This window comes from Arachis hypogaea, chromosome 5, assembly GCF_003086295.3.
Source record: "Arachis hypogaea cultivar Tifrunner chromosome 5, arahy.Tifrunner.gnm2.J5K5, whole genome shotgun sequence".
Classification (NCBI taxonomy): domain Eukaryota; kingdom Viridiplantae; phylum Streptophyta; class Magnoliopsida; order Fabales; family Fabaceae; genus Arachis; species Arachis hypogaea.
In genome coordinates, this window is record NC_092040.1 from 87,330,960 (window position 1) to 87,353,520 (window position 22,561).

General features: G+C 38.5%; 3 protein-coding genes across 3 annotated transcripts; all 3 read left to right on the forward strand.

Annotated features, from left to right (window-relative positions):
• The first annotated feature begins 257 nt into the window (after positions 1-257).
• On the forward strand, positions 258-3,995 carry LOC140184712 (uncharacterized). Its single transcript, XM_072237350.1, has 2 exons — positions 258-2,664; positions 2,825-3,995. The coding sequence occupies exon 1, from the start codon at positions 2,112-2,114 to the stop codon at positions 2,649-2,651; it is 540 nt and encodes a 179-aa protein (XP_072093451.1). The 5' UTR covers positions 258-2,111; the 3' UTR covers positions 2,652-2,664; positions 2,825-3,995.
• Positions 263-2,099, forward strand: LOC112803647 (pentatricopeptide repeat-containing protein DOT4, chloroplastic-like). Its single transcript, XM_072196001.1, has 4 exons — positions 263-1,329; positions 1,469-1,601; positions 1,696-1,824; positions 1,971-2,099. The coding sequence occupies exons 1-4, from the start codon at positions 263-265 to the stop codon at positions 2,097-2,099; spliced, it is 1,458 nt and encodes a 485-aa protein (XP_072052102.1).
• A 5,721-nt stretch (positions 3,996-9,716) lies between the features above and the next one.
• Positions 9,717-11,052, forward strand: LOC112803649 (F-box/kelch-repeat protein At3g06240-like). The gene is made up of 2 exons (XM_025847133.1): positions 9,717-10,502; positions 10,903-11,052. The coding sequence occupies exons 1-2, from the start codon at positions 9,717-9,719 to the stop codon at positions 11,050-11,052; spliced, it is 936 nt and encodes a 311-aa protein (XP_025702918.1).
• The last annotated feature ends 11,509 nt before the right edge of the window (positions 11,053-22,561 follow it).

The following is a 22,561-nucleotide window of genomic DNA, read 5'->3' on the forward strand; positions in this document are numbered from 1 at the left end:
AAAATAATAAATTATATCACACGAATCAATTTTAGATATCTGAAGTATTAATGAAAACAAATCGGATAATTATCCATTGTTCAAATGGCAGTGCAGTCTGCATCACTTAGCCCTTTTACCTTGGTTTCATTATTCATAGGACTATGATTCATGGCCATATTCTGAGACTTGGCTTCCAAGATGACTTATTTGTTCAAACTGCACTTGTTGGCATGTTGCTAAGTGCACTTATGTTGAGTGTGCACGCCACGTGTTTGATGAAATGCCGCACAGAAGCGTCGTGTCCTGGAACTCCATGATTTCAGCTTATTCTCGTGGGTTTTTGATGGATGCGGCATTCAGCCTCTTGAAAGATATGTGGGCTCTTGGCTTTGAGCCAAGTTCGCCCATATTTGTTTCAATTTTGTCAGGTTGTTCGGGTTCAGATTCAGATTCCTTTAGCTTTTGGTGGCCAGGGATGTCGATACATTGTTGCTTGATCAAACTTGGACTTGTGTATTTTCAAGTTACTTTGGCCAATGCGTTAATGGGAATGTATGTTCACTTTTGCCAAATGGAGGAAGCGAGGAAGGTTTTTGATTTGATGGATGAAAAATCAATAATTTCTTGGACAACTATTATGGGAGGTTATGTGAAGGTTGGCCATGTTGCGGAAGCGTTTAATTTATTCAATCAAATGCAGCATCAAAGTACTGGCATAGATTTTATTGTATTTCTAATTCTTATATCTGGTTGTATACTAGTAGGAGATCTCTTATTAGCTTCATCCGTTCAAGCTTTTGTACTCAAATGTGGATGCGATAAAGAGGAGTTCATTGAAAATTTGCTAAGAACTATGTATGCAAAATGCAGTGACCTTGCATCTGCTAGAAGGATATTTGATTTGATTATCAAAAAGAGCATTTTCTCATGGACATTGATGATTGCAGGATATGCCCATTCAGATCACCCATTGGAGGCGTTGCATTTGTTTAGAAGGCTTGTAAGGACAGATTTTAGACCAGATCCACCAATCGATTTAGGATCAATTAGCATAGCAAAAGAGATGGAAGATTATATTTCTCTAAATGAATTGGAATTTGATCTACAAATCCAAACATCTCTTATACACTTGTACTCCAAGTGTGGAAGCATCAAGAAAGCCCAAGAAGTATTTGAAGAAGTGGCAGATAAAGATTTAACTGTTTGGTCTTTCATGATAAATAGCTATGCTATTCATGGGATGGGGAAAGAAGCGATTGACCTATTTCGCAAAATGACAACTACAGAAGGGATAATTCCAGATGCTGTTGTTTACACCAGTGTTTTGCTGGCTTGTGGCAATGCAAGGTTAGTAGAAGATGGATTGAAGTACTTCCTAAGTATGCAAAAAGATTTTGGAATAACTCCTAAGATAGAACATTGCACTTGCTTGGTAGATCTTCTTGGTCGAGTTGGCCGGCTTGACTTAGCTTTAGATACGATTCAGGGGATGCCCTTGGAAGCACAAGTGCAAGCTTGGGCCCATTGCTCATGCTTATAGGATCCATGGTAATGTTGAGCTCGGGGAGCTTGCTGCTGTCAAGTTACTAGAGCTTAGTCCTGGAAGCTCTGGAAATTATGTATTGATGGCTAATTTGTACACCTCATTCGGTGCATGCAATGAGAAAATTGATAGATGGTAAAGGACTGGTTAAAGAATGTGGGTGGAGCCAGGTTGAGATCATTGGTAGATTTCATACATTTGCAGCAGGAAATCAGTCACGTGTTCAGTTGGCCAATATCTATAAGATGCTAGAAGATCTAAATTTTACTCTTCAAGAAGGTAGCTATGCAGGACAAGCTGTAACAATGAATAATGACCCGTGAAAAAGAACCACCTTTGAAGACATGAGGCTATAAAACAAAAACTTTTGCTTCTGGTCATGTCAATTTGTAATCTTGCATTTACAGGATTATGCCAATTTCAAGTGATTCTTACCCTACTATAGGGTTTGTCTCTGTCTCCTAGCACAGATGTTATTTCATTTTCTCCAAATGAAGAGACCAAGGAAGCACTGAAAATAGTACTAGACGTCACCATCAATAATAATGATGCTTCAGTGTTCTTGGATGCTTAACATTGCTGCATCATGAAAACCAGCTTAGAGTATCTCTCCAGTTTGTCTGCTAATGATGGTTTATCAGGAGCAATGAGAGCATTGATATCTGAAGCTTCAACTGTGTTTGCACATTGTAGTAGTAGCTACATTGAAGCAAACATGAAAGTTGAGTCCACTGCTTCAGAACTGTTGAGAGCTGATAACTTAAAATCAGACCTTGAAAATAACAAGAATCAGTTCAATGATACGGTGGAGACCTTGGAAAGAGCTGTGGCAAAGTTGGCACGTTTGGAGGAAATGAAAGAGGAGCTAGAAAAGCAAATCAGAACTACTAATGCTAACATCATGGCTTGTCGAAAAGAACAGAACACGACTCGAAAGAGAAAAAGAGATGTCTACGTGGAAGGAAAGGCACTGAAAGCTCAAATGGATGTGATGAAGGAGAAAGTACCACGTTTGCAACATGAGCATGACTTGGCAAAGGAAAACCAGGAAGAAATCAAAGCTGAATGGTCAGAGCTTGGAGAAAAATTTAAAAAGATTGTTGTGAAGTCAGCTTTACAAGATTAGCAAGAGGAATTTGGTACATGACAAAAAATTTAATTTTTATTAAGTTCACTATATCATATGTTTTCCTTTCAGATAGTGTTAAGCCTGTAGGATAACAATACCACATCTCTCACCATTGATTTTGCATTGTGGGGCCTATTTCATTTTTATGGATTTGTGTATCGTTGTTGCAGTGATGTTTCTATTAAATTTCATCATTGGAGCAACATGCAGTAGTGAAAGAAGGCATCTTGGACAACTAGGCCACGCGTTTTTCTCTTCAGTGCAAGTCAATTGAATGATAAAGATTCTCTAGAATTGCTCAGTTTCAAAGCTTTAAAAACTAACAAAGTTGATCGAAGTTACTTAGACATCTTGAGTTGTGTGGTAACTTATGCTTCTGGCCTACCATTGGCTTTGGAAGTTATGGGATCCAACTTTCTGGGCAAAAGTATAGAACAGTGGAAATCTGCATTAGATCAATACAGAAGAATTCCCAATAAAAAGATACAAAATGTGATTAAGGTAAGCTTTGATGGATTGGAGGAATTTGAGAAGGAAATTTTTCTTGATATTGCTTGTTGTTTCAATGGATGTGAATTGAAAGATGTCAAAAGGATACTTTGTGCTCATCATAATGTCGACTCCTTGGAATATGGACTTAAAGTGTTGGTTGAAAAATCACTAATAAAAATGGATGCATATCGTGGAATAATCTTGCATGCCCTCATTCAAGACATGGGTAGAGAAATTGTGCGTCAAGAATCACCAAAAAAGCCTGGGAAGCGTAGTCGATTATGGCTCCTCGAAGATATAGTTCAAGTTTTTGAAATGAATATAGTAAGATAAGTATGAATGGTTTAGTTAAGTGCTCTTATTATCCGTTGAAAATTTTCAGCTCTTTGACTTCTTTGGATAGAATTAGTAGGATCTTATATTTTTCTAAATGTGTGTAATAAAGTCCTGAAACATATAATTTATACATGTAATGATATTGTTTTGTGTTAACAGGGATCTGACAAAATTGAAATGATACATATGGATTTTCCCAAGTTTGAAAAAGTAATAAGATGGGATGGAGAGGCTTTCAAGAAAATGAGAAATCTCAAAACACTGTTTATTAGACATACTTATTTTTCCCAAGGTCCCAAGTATCTTCCAAATTGTTTAAGAGTGTTGAATTGGGAGGAATATCCTTCACCTTGTTTACCACTTAATTTTCATCCGGAGGGACTTGTCATATTCCAATTATCCGGCAAGAGTATACAGTCAGTTAGGTTTCTTGAAAAGCAAAAGGCAAGTCTAAAATTCTTTCATCCAAAACCTTTACATATGACAATAAAAATCTTTTAAGGTTTTTCATCATTTGACATCCTTTTTTTGTTGTTGCAGTACATGAGCTTGACAGTCATAAATCTTGATCATTCTAATGTAGAAGAGATACCTGATATATCCGGAGTCCCAAATTTAGTAAACCTATCATTGAATATGTGCTTGAATTTAATTAAAATTGACGAATAAATTGTATTCTTAGACAGACTTAGCGTATTGAGTGCTCAAGGTTGCAGGAGGCTTAAGAGATTTCCATCTATCAAGTTGACCAATCTTGTACATCTCTGTCTTTCAGAATGCTTAGTCTTGAACATTTTTCAAAAATGTTGGGAAAATTAAAGGAAATACTAACAATTTATTCGGATGGTACTCAGATAAAAGAATTGCCATCTGCTATTAAAAGGTTTTGTTTGATTAGCCATTCAAGTATGATAAAATTGATATTCTTAATATTATCTCCAGTTTCAAATAACTATCTATTGTACAGACCAGTAATTCTAGTAATCAATTTGTTTCAAATGAAAACTTCTTTGGAACCAAAGCAGTACATATTGTTAAAACTATGAAATGTATTTGACCAACAGGAATTGCATGAGGATGGAGCCAAGGATTTTGTTCTTCCAAGTAGTAGCATTCCAAAGTGGGTGGAGCATAGTAGCAACAATGATTCAATTTCTTTCTGGTTTCGCAACAAGCTTCCTGAAATCTCTTTATGTGTTCTTGTTGGACCTGCGGTTGATTTTTCGTGTACACACATTTGTACGGAGTTTATCATCAACAGCAGCAGAGGTCAAGCGGAACATCTTGAATCAGTGGAGACATCCAATCAATTAGTGGATCATATATTTATTACTGATCCAAAATTGATGAAGTCCAAAGTGAATGAAGTGATTTTAAAAAATGAATGGAATCATGTTGTGTGTACAATTAAGTCTTGTGGCCAAAGGGGACCAGCTATCAAGAAACTTGGAATCTATTTTCACAAAGATAGAAGTAGCATGGCGAATATTCAATTTATTGATCCTCTGTTGCATAAAGAAGAGTTGATCATGGGAAATTTTCAGGTAAATATGCAACAACAGAAGTATATGACATCACATGAAAGGAGGCTTTCATTGGATCTTCCTTTAGGAATGAGTTTTTCATTGAATGATCATGTGAGTAGGGAACCAAATTCCAGTGTGCAAGGTAATTTACAATGATGCCATTTCATTTATGAGTTCATTTTCATTTTCATGGGTATTTGTGAGTTCCGTGTAAATCCATAAAACTTGGAATAGTTATACTTCTTATCAAGTAGTAGCTTATTTCTTACTAGGTAGAGAAAATTCAAAGTAACATCTAATTTGGAACCAAAAAATAGTAATTTGTAAAGATAAGCGAAGGTTATATATGTAGTAATTAATTACCTTTTTTTTCTTGACCGGCATAGGCAAGGTGCTTGATCAATTTTGTCATTTTCTTACTCGACCAGGTTTATTCTGCTTGCAGCATATATAAACTGACTATTCATGTGCTTTGCATTATAGGCCCATGTGTTGATGATTTATGTACACTAAGGTTGGGCTTAGACTACATTGACCTGCCTTGTCATGCATCTTCAGAAAGGGATTATGGTTCAGATTCAACATTGTTAAGCTTAGCAAGTAATGATACTGCTAATGATGGGGGTAAACAATTGAAATTTTTATTTTAAACATTCGAAAACAAGACATCTCAATCCCTCTCTATCTTTTGCTCTTTTTTTGGTCTTCATTTTTAAGATGTTCATATAACTAATTTCTAATAAAGAAATTTGTAAAGAGAGAAAGTAAAGAGTTAATTGACTCTTGATTATTCTTCCTAAACTTTGTCTTATATGTAGTTTATATATTTGGGCATTTCATAAAGCTTGAATTCCTGCAGAAAGTAATAATGATTTATGGATGTATAGCAAAGAGTTATCCCTGCGCCAATGTTAGCAAGAATTTTTGGACTCTCACCTGAGATCAAATTTAATGCAATTATCATCCACAAGCTACAACATCAGAGACTAAGAGACAGATTTCTTTCCTTTGACTTATACATAATTTCTGTTCTTCACTTGGCAAAAGTTGGTTTGCACTTTACACTCCTCAACTATGACTATATTTTCTTTCCGGGGAGTGCTAGGGGAACAATAATTATCTTGAACAACATTAACAACCACCAATCAAATATAAGTACACTACACCCTAATTTAATGCTACTCATTAAATTTACTCTTTTAACCCTATTAATTCACATTGTTTACACATTGTTCAAGAATGTTATTAGTTCCCTATACGTTTCCTTTCTTTCCTGCTGCCCATGTCTTAATTGAAAAAAAGAAAAAAAACTGTGTTAAGAAGTTGGTAAGAGTTGACAAGCTCCTATTACTCTGCTTGATAATGTCATTCATCAAACAAGTTTATAAACTCCTAACTCTTAATAAGTAAAATATTCTATTTAAATTGCATTTAATTTTTTAAAATAAATTATTTGACTTCGCTTTACCTTTTCCGTCTTGTATATTGTGTATTAGCCCAAGCAGTGCTGGATCACCCTGCTAATATACTGGCAGAATATTCTCAATCCCCATTTTTGGCTGAGACACAAAACCTTCAAGCTCCATTATTTTCCTCTTCATTAAGTGGAATGGCTATTAGAGAAGAATTTCATACAAAACATGTTGCACTGTGTTGCCAATGACGACAGATGAGTCTTTTGGGATTCAAGTTGATGTGAGCCAAGATAATGATGCTGATGATCTAGAAATGGAAGGATTCTATGCTTCTCTTGATGCTGAGACCAATGTTATTTAATTTTCTCCAAATGAAGAGACGATGGAAGCACTGAAAATAGCACTAGACTTCATCACCAATAATAATGATGCTTCAGTGTTCTTGGATGCTCAACATTGCAGAAACCAGATTAGATTATCTGTCCAGTTTGTCTGCTAATGATGGTTTATCAGGTGCAATGAGAGCATTGATATCTGAAGCTTCAACTGTGTTTGCACATTGTAGTAGTAGCTATATTGAAGCAAATATGAAAGTTGAGTCCACTGCTTCAGAACTGTTGAGGGCTGATAACTTAAAATCTGACCTTGAAAATAACAATAAAAAGAGCTGCGGCAAAAGTTGGCACGTTTGGAGGAAATGAAAGAGGAGCTAGAAAAGCAAATCAGAACTACTAATGCTAACATCATGGCTTCTCAAAAAGAACAGAACACGACTCGAAAGAGAAAGAGAGATGTCTATGTGAAAGGAAAGGCACTGAAAGCTCAAATGGATGTGATGAAGGAGAAAGTACCACGTTTGCAACATGAGCATGACTCGGCAAAGGAAAACCAGGAAAAGAAAAATTTAAAAAGATTGTTGTAAAGTCAGCTCTACAAGATTAGCAAGAGGAGTTTGGTTTTATCCTTAAGCAACAAGTACATGACAAAAATTTTAATTTCTATTTTCACTATATCATATGTTTTCCTTTCAGATAGTGCTAAGCCTGTAGGATAATAATTTCACAACTTTAAAAACCGAAAAGCAAACTATTTCAAATAAGCTGAACTAGTACTAAACCATTCTTTTGCATCTAAGTTTTGAAAATATAAAGAAAAAGAGTACATCCTGTTTCCACTTCAAAAAATAATTTCATCTCTGCAATTTCTGTCTTATTGGACATTTCATTTCACTGTCCAACCTACAAGTGATAAGTACAATAGAACAATTTGCAACTAGTAAAATAAGCAAGATAATCATAGTAAAATATAAAGAAAAATCAAAACGAATAAGAATAGAAATTCAACTTTTGTGTTTTAGTTCAAATTTAAAAAAATTTATATTTTTATAAACTGATGGATGTAAAACGGAACATTAAATGATTTTTAAAAGTTTATTAAAAATTCATTTGACTCGTTAGCATCTAAAAATTATTGCTGGGATTATTGATGTTAAAAAAATTAATATAAAACATAACTTTCTAAAATGACATAGGAGTTAAAACTATAATTTTTTCAAAGTCAGAAGTAACAGATAGTTATACAAAATATAATGACCAATTATATTTATATAATATGTAAGTTGAGAAATAATTAAAATACTATATCAATTAAATTATCATTTAATTTGTGAAATTAAGTATAAAATTTATTGTTTTGATAACCTTATGCTTTGAAAAATCAAAGCCACAACTTCAAGTAAATACTCAAGATTAAATTTGACTTTCAATTCAATATAGCTCTCTAATTTTTAATTGAGTTAAATTGTACCCTTAAATTTGTAAGTTCTGTTTTCATTTATAAATTTAAATAAAAAAGTATTTTTTTGGAATTTGAGCTAAAATAGTAAAATACAAAAGTTAAATTTCTATTCTTATTCATTGTGATTTTTTTTATATTTTATTTGAATTGAAATGAGAATATTTTTTTATTGACAAAAATGTTAATACTATATTACTATATAGTAGTACTAAATCCAATAAACTAGATTCAATTTATTACATATACAAGTAAATCGAATCAAGATTGATATAACATATATATAATAAATTATAAATTTACTTTAGTTGATTTACATTGAAAGAGTATAAATTAAATTCAGTTGATTCGATTTATATAAATTTATTTTAGGACATGCATGTAAACTAATTTACTTTAGGACATTGGTGTAATTTAATTATTTTACTGTGTGAAACCTCAATTATATCACACAATCAATTTTAGATATCTGAGGTAGTAACGAAAACAAATCAGATAATTGTCCATTATTCAAATTACCTATGGAACTTGATTCGAGATTCTACTAATACTGGGTTCTTTATTGAAACCTTAAACATATACACTTCCATGATTTCACACATTGGTGGGCATGGGAACACCTTCATTTACCCTTTGCTCCTAAAGGCCTGTGCCAACCTTGGTTTCATTATTCACGGGACTATGATTCTTTCAATTAAATAAATAGAAAATACATCTCTTTTATTTTTACTTGATTTGATTTGTTATTTTTTCAAATTATATGTTTTGATTTCACTTTCAATTTTTTTTTAATTTTTTTTCCAACAAAGTAGAACAAATAATGATAAGTAGTTATTTTCAGTCTAAAATACTTATTTTTTTTTAAACCAGTAAAATCTAGTATTGTTAAGAATAAACTACGCCTAATAAATAATAATTATACATTTATGTTTGTGATTGTAAATACAATTTAAGTACTTACAATTTACAATTTATATCGGCTTCCTTTTTTTTCTTCTTCTATTTAGATTTGCTATATATATTCCCAATCAATCAATTTGATTGGTTTGATGTTTAGTCCTATATATTAGGAGAGAAACAAATAGAGCTAAAAAAACGTAATACCATTAAAATTTTTCTAAACTTTATGTTGGAATCTAATTTATTTTTCGTTACATTTTAAAAGGTACAGCACAAACACAAGACCCTAATCTCTATTTGTTTCCATCCTTCTTTTTTCAATGCAAATGGCAAACCATAACGATCAAATTTCTAATGATCTTGCATTGGAAATTCTAGCAAAATTACCCGTTAAATCCTTGAAGCGATTTAGTTGCGTGCGAAAGTCTTGACTAAATTTACTTGAGAATCCTGATTTTAAGAGCATGTACTACGAGTATTTAAAATTTAAAACTGCCCACTCATCGTCTCTCCTTCTATGGAGATTATTTTACCAAAGGGGTAAAAACATCGATAGTGAAAATAATGTGCATTTGCTTTCTGGAAAGAGATATGAAAACATGGTTACATTAGTTTTGCCAACTCTATTTGAGAGTTATGGTCCCGGCCAGGTTCTAGAATGTGTTAATGGCATTATATGTCACTATACACAACCTTGTCCTGATGTAATAATAGGACTTTGGAATCCCAAAACCGACGAGCATAAAATTATTCCTCCGGGTATTACTGATGATGAGTCCGGTTATGATCGGCATGTAAGTGTTCATGGATTTGGTTATGATAATGTGAATGATGACTATAAAGTGATTCAATGTGTATATTATAATTATGATCCAATGTTATTAGAAGAGCCTGTTCTAACAATTTGGCAAATTTATAGTCTAAAAAGTAATTGTTGGAAGAAACTTGATCTTGAAATGACTAAGAAAGAAGATGTAGACAAAGCTTCTACAGCGTACTTGAATGGAGTATGCCACTGGTGGGGTAGCGAGTTTGCCACAAATGGACTCGAAGAACAAGTACTTGTGTCATTTAACCTCAGTACTGAAATATTTCGAACCACATCAATTGTTTGGCTGCAAGAAAATGATGATAGCCTTATCAGAACTTTGGTAGTGCTCAACGAGTCTGTTGCTCTGATTTCCTCTTTTGCTCAAAATAATCGCATTGAAATATCCCTTTTGGGTGAAGTTGGTGTGAAGGAATCTTGGGTGAAGCTTTTCACACTTGGACCCTTTCCATTAGAATTTCCTTGTCCAATGAGAATGGGCAACAAATGTGATGTAATATTTTATATCGGAGACGATAGCAATGAATTGGCTTCTTTTGATGTCATCACGGAAAAAGTAATTCACAATATTAATATCAAAACAAGAATGTTTGGTACATGGATTTACAAGGAAAGCCTCATCTCTTTCACAAAATAAATTAATTGATTAGTAAATATATAAATTTAAATGTAAGATGTACTTAAATGGGGTATGGAAAGAGTATGTACACTTTCTAAGATAAAAACTAATTTTAATATTCATGTTGGTAGTTGAAATTGATTTGATAAGTCAATTTATATTTCATTTTAATATTTTGAAATGGTCAATTATGTTTCATATTTTAAAAAATACGATAGGACTCTTGGTGTTAAAAAAATAAATTATATCATAGGAATCAATTTTGGATATCTGAAGTAATAATGAAAACAAATCGGATAATTGTTCATTATTCAAACTTGGACTTGTGTATTCTCAGGTTATTTTTGTACTCAAATGTGGATGCCATAAAGAGGAGTCTATTGAAATTTTGCTAGTAACTATATATGCAAAAGTCAGTGACCTTGCCTCTGCTAGAAGGATATTTGATTTGATTATAAAAAAAGCATTTTCTCATGGACATCAATGATTGCAAGATATGCCCATTCGGATCATCAATTAGCGTAGCACAAGAGATGGAAGATTATATTTCTCTAAATGGATTGGAATTTGATCTACAAGTCCAAACATATCTCATACACATGTACCCTATGTGGAAGTGATGAATTTGAAAAACTCCAAAATTATTTTGATGATGATCAAACATTGTTAAAAATAATTAATGTCAAAATTATTAAATTGAATTTTAATTCACATTAGTTAATTAATAATTTTGTTATTGTGAAGATTTTGTGGCTGGGCTGAAAATTAAACAAGCCCAATATGATGTTAATATTTAGTTTTGGGCAAAAAATTGCTATGTGATGTGTGGCTGAATTATTATGTTGTTTGGGCTAGGATATTGTTGTGCAAGCCCATATTTAATGTTTGTTGCAAACCCAACAAAGTTTGGTCCGAATTGAAAAGAAAGAAGGAAAGGGGTAGTGCTTGATTGGGTTCGGATATCCATTCTCCTCTTTGATAGAATTCAAATTTTATGAAGTAGCTTTAATTGCCTCGGTAACATGAAAGAGAAAGTCCAAGTGATTTGATGGATTTTATTGTTCTCACACGTTATTAAGCATGGGGAGTGGGGATTTAACTCATTTTAATTTGATTCATCAAATCCATTGAAAGCTTTTCACTCCTTTCTCTCTTCTTTCTCTAGTTTTCGGTCATGTCATAGGAAAGAAGAAGACGTAAGCTATCAGAGAAGAAGTACAGTAGCAGTGAAGCTATGCACAAGCAAGCGGCTAAGGTGATGATGACAAAAGGAAGATCTACAGTATGGCATGGCTGAGATCTTTACCACTAATGGTAAGATGTGGTGAAGAAGCCTCAAAATCACCATGCCTAGAAATGGTAGAAGATCTAATTCGGTCATAGAAGAAGATCCCTTAGGTGAAGCTTGTCTCTACTTTTTTTTTATCCATCACAGAAGGTAGCTACTGTAACTACGTAGAGGAAGAAGTAGAGGTGGAGCAGATGGAACTGTCAAGGATCAAGTGTTCATCAAGGGTCAGAAATCCTTCTTGAGGACCAAGTCAAGATGGAAAGCTCAGATCGATGAAGCTTGATGAGAAGGGATGAGAGAGAGGTAATTGCATGTTGGTTTTTGCGTTCAGTTTCCTCTCTTCTCTCTGTCCGAACTAGTTTTGATATTGAAGAAGAAGAAGTTGGCTTGGTTGGACCGGTTTCAACTTTGGAAGCTTCCCCTTCTATAATAAGGGTAAACGGCCAAGGCTTGAGACAAGAAGAAAGAGAGTAAAGAACAGAGTTCTCGTAGCTACCCAAAGCTAACATAAGTTCTTCTCCTTCAATGTGTTTCATTTTATATTTTCTTTAGTTTTGTCTGTCTTGAATCTCATGGTGAAAAAGGCAAACAGTGTGAGTTTGTAAGAAAAAGCCAATGAGAAAAAAAAGCAGAAGACGCAAAATTAAAGAAAAAGCCATAGATGCCTTAGAGGTCCTTTGTACATCTGTGTTGTGTATCATGATTCTGTGGGAATCCCCTTACAAGTTGGGTTAGCACTTAGCAGTTGAAAGCTTGGTAGGTGACCAAGTCAAGTTCAGGATTGGGGATATGTTCATACCCTGGGTCGAGCTGTCCGACTCGGAATGTTCAACAGACAAAGCGACCGACCTCTTCAGGTCAGGGTAACCCGACCTCTTTCTAAAGAGCTCGGCCAAGTCACCAGGAAAGCCCAAAGAAGGGCCCAAATAGAGGAACACGCCCCAAATCCTAAGGCAGCCCAAGCCTACAGAGAGAAGGGCGGTTCCCTTGAAGATAAAGATGACCTCACTTGAAGATAAGATAAAGATAAGATAAGATAACTAACTTATCTTATCTAAGAAGGTTACCCTACGCCATTATAAATACACTGGAGCACCCAGGTATAACTCATACTCTGATTCTACTCAATACCTACTTAATACCCTTGCTAACTTAAGCATCGGAGTCCCTTGCAGGTACCCCCCCACCCTTTAGGGACGAAGGATCAGCACCATCATCAAGTCGGACACAACAGCCCCGACCAGCACAGAAGATCTCATCCGAGATCGACCTATAGTTTCAGGTAACCCATGGAACATTGGCGCCGTTGTCGGGGAACCTGGAAGTCATCCTAGCACCATGGCGGACGACCATGACAACAACCACGACTCGGATCTAGAGGATAGAACGCCACACAAAAATGCGGACACTACACCAAAAGATACTCCCCAAATCAACAATAAGAACTCCCTAAACGAGGGATCCCTGGAGACATTTCAAGATCGGTTAAAACAACTTGAGGAAGACGCTCTAAGTCAACGAGAGGTCGAGAAGGATCTACAAAGAGAAATAAGGCGACGCCGAAAACTGGAAACCAAACTCCTAAAACTTGAAGCTGATGTCAAGACGAAAGCCAGCCGATCCATTCCCGAAGATAACGCACGAAAGGAGCAAGACCCATTCACCAAAGAAATCATGAAGACAAAAATCCCAAAGGACTTTAAACTCCCAGACGTGACCTTATACGACGGCACTACAGATCCCAGCCATCATCTCAGCAACTTCAGAAGCAGAATGTACCTCACCGATGCCTCAGATGCAGTTCGTTGCAAAGCCTTTCCAACTACTTTAACAAAAACAGCAATTAGATGGTTCGACAATCTCCCTCCTAGGTCCATCTCAAGTTTCGATGACATGGCTAAAAGATTCCTGGCCAGATTCTCCATCCAAAAGGACAAAGCTAAACATGCTCCGAGCTTACTAGGAATCAGACAAGGAGAGCGGGAAACCCTGCGTAACTACATGGAGAGATTCAATAAAACATGCATGGATATACAAAACCTTCCAACAGAAGCTGCCATCATGGGTCTCATTAATGGCCTGCGAGAAGGGCCTTTTAGTTAATCTATATCAAAGAAGTGCCCCACGTCTCTAAACAAGGTGCAAGAACAAGCGAAAAAGTACATCAACATGGAAGAAAACTCCCGATTAGGAGAGACCTCAAAGACCGGGTTCACCTTTCGGGATAAAGACAAAGATTCCAAAAAGAAAGAAGATTGCCATGGAGAGAAAATAAAAAATACCACAATTACACACCTCTTTGGGTGTCTCTTGTGGATGTCTACAGAGAGGTTTGCAACACAGAAGAAATACCACCAGCTCGACCACTCAAAGGCAAAAAAGGAGGAGGAAACCGGGCTGAATATTGTGAATACCATCGGATTCGCGGGCACTCCACCAATGAGTGTTTTGACTTAAAAAACGTCATAGAAAAGCTCGTACGAGAAGGAAAGCTAGATCGATACCTGGCCACCCGTGATGATGAACAAAGGAAAAGAAGAAGAGCAGAAGACGTCGGACCAACCGCGCGATCATCCCGGAAGCCAGAAAGACATGTCCACATGATACACGGTGGATTCGCCGGGGGAGGAATCTCCAAATCATCCTGCAAAAGACATCTCAAAGACGTATACCACGTCGCAGAAAAGAAGGAAACACCTGACATCCCGGCGATCACTTTTACCAAGGAAGACGCATCCGGCGTCACGTCAGGGCATGACGATCCCATGGTCATCACTATTATACTGGCAAACGCAAATCTTCACCGCACATTGATAGACCAGGGGAGCTCTGCCGATATCTTATTCAAAACCGCCTTCGACAAACTCGGCTTGGAAGAAAAAGAACTCAGAGCATATCCAGACAGCTTATTCGGGTTAGGAGATACCCCGGTTCAACCAATGGGATACATCCCGCTCCATACAACTTTTGGAAAGGGAAGTCAGTCAAGAACACTCAAAATAGATTACATCGTCGTTGACGTAAGCTCAGCTTACAATGCTCTAATAGGTCGGGCAACGTTAAATCAACTCGGCGCAATAGTCTCGACTCCGCATCTATGCATGAAGTTCCCAACCGCAGAAGGAATAGCCACAGAAAAGGCAGATCAGAAGATGGCACGCCGCTGTTACAACGAAAGTCTAAACCTCAGAGGCAGAGGAGAATAATTCCACACAATCGAGCTCGGTGGAGTTCGGAGGCGGGAGGAGCTCCGCCCACAATCTGAAGGAGAAATAGAGAAAATTCAGATCGGGAACACCCTGGACCAAACAACCAACATCGGCACACTCCTAAAAGGGGACATAAAAGAATCACTCATACAGTTCCTATGCGACGATGCCGACCTCTTTGCGTGGAAGGCCGCAGACATGTCAGGCATAGATCCCAAACTAATGTGCCACAAGCTAGCAGTCTACCCAGGATCTCGGCCGGTACAACAAAGGCGCAGAAAACTAGGACCAGAACGTTCTCAAGCAGTGGAAGAACATGTACGAGCTCTACTGGAGGCAGGCTTCATAAAAGAAGTCAAATATCCGCTATGGCTTGCTAATGTCGTTTTGGTAAAAAAGTCAAATGGGAAGTGGAGAATGTGCACCGACTATACCGATCTCAACAAAGCTTGCCCGAAAGATCCTTATCCGCTCCCAAACATCGACGCACTGGTAGATGCCTCCTCCGGATACAAATACCTCTCCTTTATGGACGCATACTCGGGATATAACCAAATCCCAATGTACCCACCCGACCAAGAAAAAACCTCTTTCTTAACCCCAAAGGCAAATTAATGCTACATTGTTATGCCCTTCGGTCTCAAAAACGCGGGAGCCACTTACCAAAGATTAATGAACAAAGTTTTTTCGGATCACATCGAAAATATCATGGAGGTCAATGTAGATGACATGCTAGTGAAGACGCAAAATGAAGAGATGTTATTATCCGACCTGACACAAGTATTCAACACCATAAGACGACACGGCATGCGATTCAATCCCACAAAATGTACCTTCACAGTAGAAGCTGGTAAATTCTTGGGTTTTATGATCACACATAGAGGAATTAAGGTAAACCCGGACAAGTGCAGGGCCATACTCGACATGAAAAGCCCGACTTGTATCAAAGAGGTACAACAACTCAATGGGCGGTTGGCAGCCTTGTCCAAATTTCTGGCAGGATCCGCAATAAGATCTCTCCCCTTCTACGCCACTCTAAGGAAGGGAAAGGAGTTTGAATGGACAGTTGAATGTGAGCAAGCCTTCCAAGACTTCAAAAAATTTCTAGAACAGCCACCTATATTAAGTCGGCCACGGGAAGGAGAACCACTCATCTTGTACCTCGCAGTGGGAAATCGGACAATAGCCTCAACACTGGTCCGAGAAGACAACATTGGGCAACAACCCATATACTTTATCAGCAAAGCGTTACAAGGGTCCGAGCAGAACTACCAGAAAATAGAAAAGTTCGCTTACGCTCTCATAATAACATCTCGATGACTTCGCCCATATTTCCAGTCTCACACCATTAAAATTCGGACCAACCAGCCCATAAAAGGAATCTTACAGAAAACAGACTTAGCAGGCAGAATCTTGCAATGGGTAGTCGAGTTGTCCAAATTTGACCTTCAATATGAAGCTCGGACGGCCATCAAATCTCAATATCTGGCCGACTTTATTGCGGAATTTAGGGACACACCGAAAATCCCCACAGAATGGAATCTATATGTGGACAGCTCCTCAAATAAAAAGGGAAGTGGCGCAGGCATAATAATTGAAAGCGACCAGGGGACCCAGATCGAACTCTCCCTCAAATTTGGGTTCCCTGCCTCAAACAATCAAGCGGAATATGAGGCACTACTAGCTGGTTTGAAGCTGGCTAGGGAGGTTGGAGCTCAAAAACTTATCATCTTCAGTGACTCACATGTAGTCACTTCACAAATAACAGGCAGCTACCAAGCCAAAAATCCCACTATGAAAAAATACATGGACAAAACCAGGGAACAGCTCGGACAACTCAGAGAGTATGAGATTCGACACATACCCCAAGAACAGAATGCCCGGGCCGATGCACTCTCAAAACTAGCCAGCACCAAACCAGGAGGCAACAATAGAAGCCTTATCCAAGGAATTCTACAGAAGCCATCAATCTTAGAAGAAGAAAAGGTCCTAGGCATAACAGGTCGCGATAAGGGATGGATGACCCCCATAATTAATTACCTCACAAGAGAGGCCCTTCCTACAGATGAGAAAGAGGCAAAGAGGTTAAAACGGGAAGCACAATACTATACCATCATAAATAATACTTTATACAAAAGAGGGATTTCAACACCATTACTAAAATGAGTGCCGACTTTCAACACTAAGGATATCTTAGAAGAAGTACACAGTGGCATTTGTGGCAATCACCTCGGAGCGCAAGCACTCGCCAAAAAAGTACTACGGGTAGGATTCTATTAGCCAACCCTACAAAAAGAAGCCACAGAATTTGTAAGGACATGTTCACCATGTCAAAAGCATGCCAACTTCCACACCGCTCTGCCAAAGGAACTCATCAGCGTAACCTCACCTTGGCCATTCGCAAAATGGGGACTCGATCTCCTCGGACCTTTTCCTCAAGGATCAGGACAAGTCAAATTCCTCATAGTAGGAATAGACTACTTCACAAAATGGATCGAGGCAGAACCACTAGCCAATGCCACAGCTCAAAGAAGTCGGAAATTCCTGTATAGAAACATCGTCACAAGGTTCGGAGTTCCATACTCCATCATTACAGACAATGGTACCCAGTTCACAGACGCAGGCTTCAGAAAACTAGCGGCCGACCTGAATATAAAATAACAATTCACCTCTGTTGAGCACTCCCAAGCCAATGGACAAGCCGAAGCTGCTAACAAAGTTATATTGGTAGGGATAAAACGGAGATTACAGGATGCAAAGGGAGCCTAGGCTGAGGAGCTCCCACAAGTCCTATGGGCGTACCGAACGACTCCACATTCCACGACAAATGAGTCACCCTTCTGATTAGCTTACGGAATGGAGGCAATGATTCCAGTGGAGGTCAAAGAAGGATCACCCAGAGTAATCCATTATAGTGAAAAAATCAATTCCCAACTTCAAAAGGAAGAGCTCGACTTACTTCCAGAAATCCGAGAGAAAGCTCGGATAAGGGAAGAGGCGCTGAAAAGATGAATGGCCTCCAGATACAATCGAAAAGTAATACAGCGGGCCTTTGTTGAAAACAACCTTATCCTAATCCGAAACGATATAGGAACAACTCAACCTGGAGAAGGAAAGCTGGCAGCAAACTAGAAAGGACCCTTCCGAGTCATAGAAATATTGGGAAAGGGCTACTACAAACTTTTCGAACTCGACGGACGAGAGCTTCCTAGATCATGGCACGCCTGCGACCTAAGAAGGTACTTATAGCTAGGGGTGATGAAAGATCTTGGACAAGGCGCACTCTTTTTCCTGAAAAAGGTTTTTTAACGAAGCATCCCCCAAGACCTACAAATCACCCGACTTAGGAAATTAACTCCTCATGTATATTTGCATTTTCCTTTAATAAAATTTGTTCAGATTCTCTATAAACGCTCAAGTCGTATTATTCTGAAAACATTCATCACCCAATTATAAAGCTACAGATCAACAAAAAGTGAAAAACGAATTCACTGTGCGATCACGATAAAAACGAGGGCTAAAAACCCAAATTCTACAAAATCGGCAAAGATGAAAACAGAATAATGCAAGAAGTTATAGAAAGTGATCCATAGAAAGGACCTGACGAGGACTTAATAAAATGGATTGCTATAAAATAACTTAAAGACTGGCCGGCACAAAAATTCGGACCAGCCACAACAACCCAAGTTATAAGTAAAGCCCTAAAAAGAGGTCTGGCCAACCCTATAAAAGAGGATTACTATAACTTCAAAGTGCCCGACATGAGGAAGTCGGACTCCTACAAAAAAGTTACAAAAAATAATCCCTGAAAGAGACCTGAACAAGGTCCAAGAAAGAGGATTATCACGTAACTCGACAGGGACCGACGTGACAAAGTTGGCCCGGAAAGAAAAAGTTACAAAAGATAATCCCTGAAAGAGACCTAAAACGAGGTCTAAAAAAGAGGATTATCAAGTAACTTGACAGGTCAGACGTGACAAAGTCGGCCCGGAAAGAAAAAGTTACAAAAGATAATCCCTGAAAGAGACCTAAAATGAGGTCCAAAAAAGAAGATCATCAAGTAACTCGACAGGGCCCGACGTGACAAAGTCGGCCCAGAAAGATAAAGCTACGAAAGGTAATCCCTAAAAGAGACCTGAACAAAGTCCAGGAAGGAGGATTACCAAGAAAACTCGACAGGGCCCGACCTAATGAAGTCGGCCCAGAAAGACGTAAAGCTACAAAGGTAATCCCCAAAAAGAGACCTGAACAAAGTCCAAGAAAGAGGATTACCAAGCAAACTCGACAGGATCCGACATGATGAAGTCAGGCCCAGGACACAGAAATTACCAACAAAATCCCCAAAAGAGATCTAAACGAGGTCCAAAAAGGAGGATTACAAACAAAACCAAACCAAATAATTAAGATGATCATGTCGGACAAAATCCCAGCCTACTAAGGTACCAAGATGAGTGCAAGCAGACATGATATAAAAGCTACTAAGTTATGATAATAAACTCCAGAGGCCATCAAAGACCAGCCCCAGAAGCTCGAGAACTACTTTGTTTTTCAAAATAAAGTTGCTAAACGAGCAACCAAAGGAAGTATCAAACAGTCACCAAAACGCCAGTTACAAAGATAAAGAGTTCAAAAGCCCACAAAACGGGCTATACACAAACATGACAGAGAAATCATAGAGGATCCAAAGGCTTCCCAGTAGCAGCATCTTGGGGAGAAAGAGGGCGAGTCTGAAGGGGAACCGCGTCTACTGTCCCGTCATCTCGGTTCAAAATCTGGACATCTGGATCAAATTCCGGCCGAATAGCTTCAACTGTTGAGGTTGAGGAAGGCGGGGCAATAGAGGCTTTGGCAGAAGTAACTGGAGGAGGGACGACATCATCATCATCATCGGGGGTCATCGGGGACAATCTTACCATCCTTCACAACATTGTCCAAGCTGAATAGCGCAAGATCAGCCCCCAGGGCAATAACCTGAACCTGCTCCCTCAGATTCTCATAAGCAGCAGTTACACTGCCTACAAGATGACCTTGGAGCTCAGCATAATCAGCTCGGGCAGACTCTAACTCCTCCCTAAGACCCATCAGCTCCTTATAAGTGGTAACATAGCTATCCTTATGTTTTAGTGCCGTATCCTTGGCCAGTTGCGCAGCAGCCGCCAGACCAACAGACTGGGCCTTCTCCCCCTTCAGCTCTTTTTCCAGCTCGGACACCTTCACCTTGAGCTCCTCCTTCAAACCCTTGATTCGGTCAAACTCTGACTTCGCCTCCTCCATAAAAGCCTTGGTAGCATGAATAGGGAGATCTTGAGTAGTTCGGTATAGAGCCGCTCCCATGTGTGCCAGCGTAATACCGCTCCGGGTAATATAATCCAAATGACGAAGAATGGATACATCGTCAGTAGGCATAACACCATAGGGAGCAATCTGTTGATCCACAAATCCAACTGCATCAAAGTCGGGAGCACCAAGATTAAACGGCTCGATAGTCCGAGGTCTTTTTGGAAGAGGAGCGATTGAAGGAGCAGAGGTACCATCTGAAGTTTGAGGCGGATCAACCAAACGAACCCGAGGGGTCGGGATCATCCTCCTTGGCCCAGGAGAGCTCAGGACAGACGGTTTTGACAAAGCCTGGGAGGACCCTTTCCCGACCACCTTGGCTAGAACGTTCTGAACCGCGGTAGCTTTCCTTGCCTTCTTAAAGGCCTTCAGTGAGTCATTATTCTTCGACATCTCTGAAAAATAAAGAAAAATACAAACGACTTATGAATACCCAGAAAAGAAAGCAAGAAAACAAAGACAGGAGAACACAGTCTATAAAATACCCAGCACAGCACGAATCAAGGACGGATCCCCCAGAAATTTCTTGGTCTCAAGATGAGGAGGTTCCCCCCCAAATATCCTCCAAAGCAGCAACAAAGGCCTACTCGACCTCATCTAGCATCTCCCAGGTATACCTAGACACAACTACATTTCTCTGCGACTCTAAAGGAAAACGAGGCTCGTCATTCTCATCCAGGAAGAAAGGGCGAGCTCCTTCAACAGCTCGGATCTTGAATAAGTAATTCTTAAAATCGCGGAAAGACTGATCATACATGGAGAAGACTTTATGCCCCTGGGCCGACCTAAAAGAAATCCAATAAGCTTTCTTTTTGGTAGTCCCAGGTTTGGTCAACACAAACAAATACAGAAAAAGAGTCAAAGAGGGCTTAATGCCGAATTCATGACAAACCATCTGAAAAATATTAATAAAACCCAAAGAATTCGGGTGAAGCTGAGATGGGGCCACGTTACAAGACCACAACAAGTCGGTCTCAAAGGAAGAAAAAGGAAAAGTAATATCCATCTGGCTAAAAAAGAAATCATATGCATAGAAGAAAGGATGCTCCCCCTGGGTCAAAGTAGGAAAGCAGACCCAGTCATCAGAGTCAGGTGCCATCAACTCATAGTTGCATTCTTGATTCTCACTACTACATATCCGATGGTGTTTTCTAAGTGCCGCACAGAACTCCGAATTAGCCAGAGATACACATAGCAGCACAAGGGAGTCCAACGAGTCAGACATTCCCTCGGGAACTTTAGAGGACGCCTCGACAATATTTTTGCGAGAAGACATGGTTAACTAGTCTTACAAGAAGAAAAGGAGATTGGATTACTCATAAAAAACACCTCGGACACTAATTGAACAACTCGGGCACAAACGGAGGCAACTCACAAAATTAAAGCATACAGGTGTCAGAGAAACCAGGAAAAGCAAGAAAAGGAAACCCCAGGACCCAATCCAAAAGGTTCCAGGGGCATCCTTTGGAGGCAGAAAGAAGATTCAGGGAAGCCTACAAGCCTACATCTTTTCACATCCCAACAAAAGCAAATAAAGTCATCAAAATAAGCGCTATTACAACTTCAGTCCACCCAACAGCAAGAACATGCCAAACGACCAAACGGAAAAACAAATAAAGGCGCAATAGTTTTCAAAAATCAAATGAATCAGACAACAACATACAAAAGCCTTAGGAAGCTTCAAACTGCCAAGGGAACATCAGAGAAGAAAAAGCCAGAAAACGCAGCAACAAAATACAAAAAAGCGAAAAGGTTTAAACTTTTCCAAATATACACTCAAACAAAAATCCTACTGCACCAGGAAGTAGAACAATGCAAGCAAAAAGAGAAGACGAACCAACCTGAAAAAGGAGAAGCGCGCGGAGAGCAAAGACGAAGAGACCAAGAGTAGTCGTCAAAAGCAAGAAGAGCACCCACGATCGCCAAGAAAACGTCACAAAAGGAAGTGAGAAAATCACAGAGAAAAACAAAAAAGAGAGAAAGAAGGTTACGAAGAAGAGAAACCGTTTTTCAAATGCGAAGTTTAAAAATAAAGAGACCCAGAGAAAGCAGAGCATTAAAATCCCATTAATGAGGGTGTTAAACCCTCGCACGTTTCCAAAGCTAGAGCGCTAAATGCAAAAGCGCGCGCTTTTAAAGAAGCAGAAACGTTCTGCATT

What these genes read in the sequence shown, in the direction of transcription:
- LOC140184712 (XM_072237350.1), top strand. Translation starts at nt 2,112, where the DNA reads ATGAAAACCAGCTTAGAGTATCTCTCCAGTTTGTCTGCTAATGATGGT.
- LOC112803647 (XM_072196001.1), top strand. Translation starts at nt 263, where the DNA reads ATGCCGCACAGAAGCGTCGTGTCCTGGAACTCCATGATTTCAGCTTAT. An exon ending in CTGGCTTGTGGCAATGCAAG is followed by an intron (nt 1,330 to 1,468) that starts GTTAGTAGAAGA and finishes GATACGATTCAG; the next exon opens with GGGATGCCCTTGGAAGCACA. An exon ending in CTGGAAGCTCTGGAAATTAT is followed by an intron (nt 1,602 to 1,695) that starts GTATTGATGGCT and finishes GGGTGGAGCCAG; the next exon opens with GTTGAGATCATTGGTAGATT.
- LOC112803649 (XM_025847133.1), top strand. Translation starts at nt 9,717, where the DNA reads ATGGTTACATTAGTTTTGCCAACTCTATTTGAGAGTTATGGTCCCGGC. An exon ending in TTGATGTCATCACGGAAAAA is followed by an intron (nt 10,503 to 10,902) that starts GTAATTCACAAT and finishes GTGTATTCTCAG; the next exon opens with GTTATTTTTGTACTCAAATG.